At 52.1% G+C, this 3,958-nt stretch overlaps 1 protein-coding gene across 1 annotated transcript; it reads right to left on the bottom strand.

Annotated features, from left to right (window-relative positions):
• Nucleotides 1-1,399: 1,399 nt before the first annotated feature.
• LOC103804475 (coiled-coil-helix-coiled-coil-helix domain-containing protein 2, mitochondrial-like) lies at nt 1,400-3,156 on the bottom strand. The gene is given in 4 exon segments (XM_009077089.1): nt 1,400-1,637; nt 2,118-2,277; nt 2,895-2,981; nt 2,983-3,156. Coding segments are annotated over 4 exon segments (417 nt in total). The 5' UTR covers nt 3,142-3,156; the 3' UTR covers nt 1,400-1,626.
• Nucleotides 3,157-3,958: the final 802 nt, after the last annotated feature.

The raw sequence follows: 3,958 nt of genomic DNA, 5'->3' as shown, positions 1-3,958 counted from the left end.
CGTGCGGGGGTGTCTGCTGCGGGTGGGTTTGGGGCGTAGGGTCACGGAGTTGGAAGAGATCTTTGGGATCATCCAGACCAAGCGTCCAGCCAGAAGTACCTCTGTAACTCTCAAACTGCATCACCCAGCACCAGCTCCGTATGCCTCTCGAGCACCTGCAGGGATGGTGACTCCATTACCTCTCTGGACAACCTGTTCCAATATCTGTCCACCCTAAGAGTGAAAAAAAATTTCCTGACATCTGGTCCAGATCTCCCCTGTCTCAGTTTAAGGCCATTTCTTCTGGTCCTCTCAGTTTGGCCCAAATGGGTTGTGCTTCTGTTCACAAGGACAGGAACACCTCAAAGTGAGACTGGAGCTCATTCAGCAGAGGCAAAGCTGCTCATGCCCCCAGGACAGGCAGTTCTGTCCTCATCCCCAACGTGTGAGGTGAACATTCCCTGTTTTCTGAACACTGATTTCATCCTTTCACTTCCAGGAGCTGGAGATGAGAGGTGAATGGTTTAGGAACGTGCAGAATATCCAGCAGCATAAAAGCAGAGCAGGAAAAACAGGTCATGCTATAAAAAGCATTTTTAGAAGGAATTGCACTTTCCAGTGCAGGGTTATTCCTCACCACACTCCTCGTGGGAGTGCACCTTATCCAGGGCTTACCATGGAGTGCAAGAGGGTGTTTACTCTGTAAGCTCCAAGGATCTGAGCTGGCTGCTCCCTCCGATGGAACAGAGGGTTTGCACTTTGCATCAGTAAATACTGTGAAAATTATTTTTGCTTCAGGTAGCAGCAGTGGCTTTGTCACTTGCCTAAGCCAGGCATGAGGAAGAAAAGGCCACGGGCCCATCCTCTCATGTTTCAGCCCCCAGCTCCTGTCACAGGGTGAAGGAAAACACCTACAGCCTCAGCAGCTGTTCCTGGGAACTTGTCTGATGCAAGACTGTTATCTTAGAAGTGCACAGCTGCTTGGTAGTGCCAGGCTGGCACAGGTAATGGCCTGTCACCAAGATCCTCTCTGAGAGGGAAGAGCCTACCCAGAGATCCTCTGAGCAGAGGGAAGTCACTGCTCAGAATCCCTTGAATCTGAACAGAGCAAGAATAGCATGGTCAGCCACAGCTTTCCCTGTCATTACCTATTTTCATCAGCAGAAGTTGCCTGTAGGGTTCAAATGCTCAAGAAGGAGGTGTCTGACAGGCACAGGTAATCACTGAGCAGCATTCCTGACCTCCTGTAGCTCCAGCCCTCCAGGCACACCAAACCCTGCCAGAACCAGCATTCTCCTCCTCACCCTTCAGGCTGAACCTGAGTCCACTAACAAAAGCTACTTCTAGAAAGAAAAGTTTATTCATACACCATATCACATACATTCAAAAACAATCAGCAAACCAGTTCACCCCAATGAGCTCATTCTGCTTTATTATTCACTCTTCCAATTTGTGCTAGATTAATTTGCGGCTGTTAAGTTGCATCACATCTGAGGCAGCTATGGCAGGAGTCAAGCCATGAGGATGAGAGTGTGAATGTATGAACTAACAAGATATCAGACAGCTTAGACTTTATTACTGAAGCTTTTTTTTTCATTCATAGGTCAGTTCTTGCCGGATGGTCTTCAGCAGCTTTGCTCTGCAGGCTTAGGCCAGACCTGAAAGGTAAGGAGATACCACAGTGAGGTTTGGATTCCTGAATGGCAGATTTGTTAGGATGTTCCCCCTCCCCTCATCCATTTACTGGGACATGCTGAACTGCAGACATCAGCACAGCAACAGTGTACAGCAGGCTCCTTCCTCCCAGGTCAGAGTGGTTTGGCTGTTATCCTTGCTACAGGCCCACAGTGCTCTGCTGACTCTCCAAAGTGCTGCTGCCACCTTCCCAGTTAGCTTCAATCCATGCACCAGCACAAAAGCCTGAGGAATTCACCCTCTCTCCACCCCATCACCTCCAGCAAAATGGACTGAACCAAACCAGGAAGCCCAAGAGAACAGCAGCTGCTTGACCTGACTTCAGGTCACCTTCTATCAACCCCATTCCTTACCAGATGGACTGAAACTCCCAGGACATCAATCCCATGGTAATTTTACTGCTTGGCCCATTCAGTAGTTGCCTGTCAGCACTGTCTACTTACCATTGGCAAACCTGCACTGCTTCAGCACCTCACTGAAGCCCTCGCACAGCTTGAGGTCAGTCTGGTTCTGTGCACACTCCAGGAACTGTTTCATCTCATACTGGCAAGGAGCCATCTGCTGCTGCTGCTGCTGGTAGGCAGGCTGAGCGGCCTGGGGCTCCTGAAACAGCACACACCTCTGTCAGGGCCCTTCCAACAGCTCCAGCTCACAGCCAAACCACCCCCGTGCTGACTGCTGAGCTTTATTCCCTGCCTTTTAGTCAAATCTTCCTTTGTAAATGGGAAACAAATAATGGGCTGAAGTACAAAACTCTCCAGCAGTGGCATGACACATCCTGAGCTGTTTTGTATGTTATATATATATGTATGTTATACTCAGGTATGTCTGGATGGCCTCTGGGTAAGGCAACAGCTTTATCCTAATGTCTGTGCAGCCTTGCAACAGACCTTACCATCTTCAGACCTGGAACATGGAAGTGCTGCCTGAATCAGAGGAATATTAGAGTAGAAAACAACACTAACACTCTGCCACAAGCACAGATCACTTGTGCATCCCTTGGAACGGCTTTGAAGATAATCATGGTGAGTGTGGTGATTACCTTGGAGATTAAGTCTCTAACTATAGACTAACCATATATATGGTTATATATATAGACTCTACAGAGACTGTAAGTGTACACCCTGTGACCTGTGCGGTGTTGATGCCTCTACTGATTACCTCAGCACATCTGCCCAGCTATCAGCATCTCAGCAGTGTCTAGCTGTGCTCTGCCTCACCTGGTAAGTAATATCAGGCCTGGCAGCCTCGGAGCTGCTTCCTCCACTGAATCCTCCCGTGAGGGCATGGCCGATTGGCATGGCCGATGGTGTGTCCCCCGGCCGAGCCCACGGCAACCCCCGCGGCAGTTGTGGCCATCTGAGCCATCAGCCCAGGCTGCTTGGGCGCCGGGGCCCCCACGGCCGAGGGTGGAGCCGCGGCAGGAACGGCAGCACGAGGAGCTGGGGCCGGGGACGCGGCTCTCATCGGGGGTGCCCGGCTGCGGGGCAGAAAGAGAAACCATCATCATCATCATCATCATCATCATGCTCGCGCCACACTACACCCGGCAGAGGCCACGTGGGTGCAGGGCCAAGAGGTCACAGCTCCTCTGCAGAGTCACAGAATGTCCCAGGCTGGAAAGGACACCCAAGGACCACTGAGTGCAGCCCCGAGATCACGCTGGGATTGCACACACTCTTGTTACAGCCTGAGGGCAAGAACTCGGTGTTCCCGTGAGCGGCTTATGCAAGGCAAGGTCAGGCGTACAGGCTTCCTCCTGGCTGTCTGAAAGCCTGGTCGGCCCCAGCCTGCCAAAGGAGTGGCCGTTTTGAGGAAAAATGAGTTCATGGAATCACTGAGGATTCAGAGCTGGAAGGGACCCATGGGGATCCAACTCTTGGCCTTGCACAGAACACCCCAACAATTCACCTCGTGCCTGAGAACGTTGTCCAAATGCATCTCGAGCTCTGTCAGGCTTGGGGCTGTGAGCACTGCTCTGGGGAGCTGTTCCAGTGCTCAAACACCCTCTGAGGGAAGAACCTTTGCCTAATATCCAACATAACCCTCCCCGATGCAATTTCAGTCCATTCCTTTGGGTCCTGGCAGAGATCAGTGCCGACCCCTCGCGAGGAAGCTGCACGCAGCGATGAGCTCTCCCCTCTGCCTCCTCCAGGCTGAACAGACCAAGCGCCTCAGCCGACCCCAAGGGGCTGATTAAACAGAGCCTTAACGCCTTGGCCCGGGTGCGAGCGCTGAGCACATCCACTCCCACCCCTGCAAGCGCCCGCCCCGCTGCTCTCCC

The sequence above is a fragment of the Acanthisitta chloris genome, unplaced genomic scaffold (genome assembly GCF_000695815.1).
Source record: "Acanthisitta chloris isolate BGI_N310 unplaced genomic scaffold, ASM69581v1 scaffold17036, whole genome shotgun sequence".
NCBI classification, from domain to species: domain Eukaryota; kingdom Metazoa; phylum Chordata; class Aves; order Passeriformes; family Acanthisittidae; genus Acanthisitta; species Acanthisitta chloris.
The sequence above is the reverse complement of the archived record's forward strand: the minus strand, read 5'-3'. Positions and strand labels throughout refer to the sequence as shown.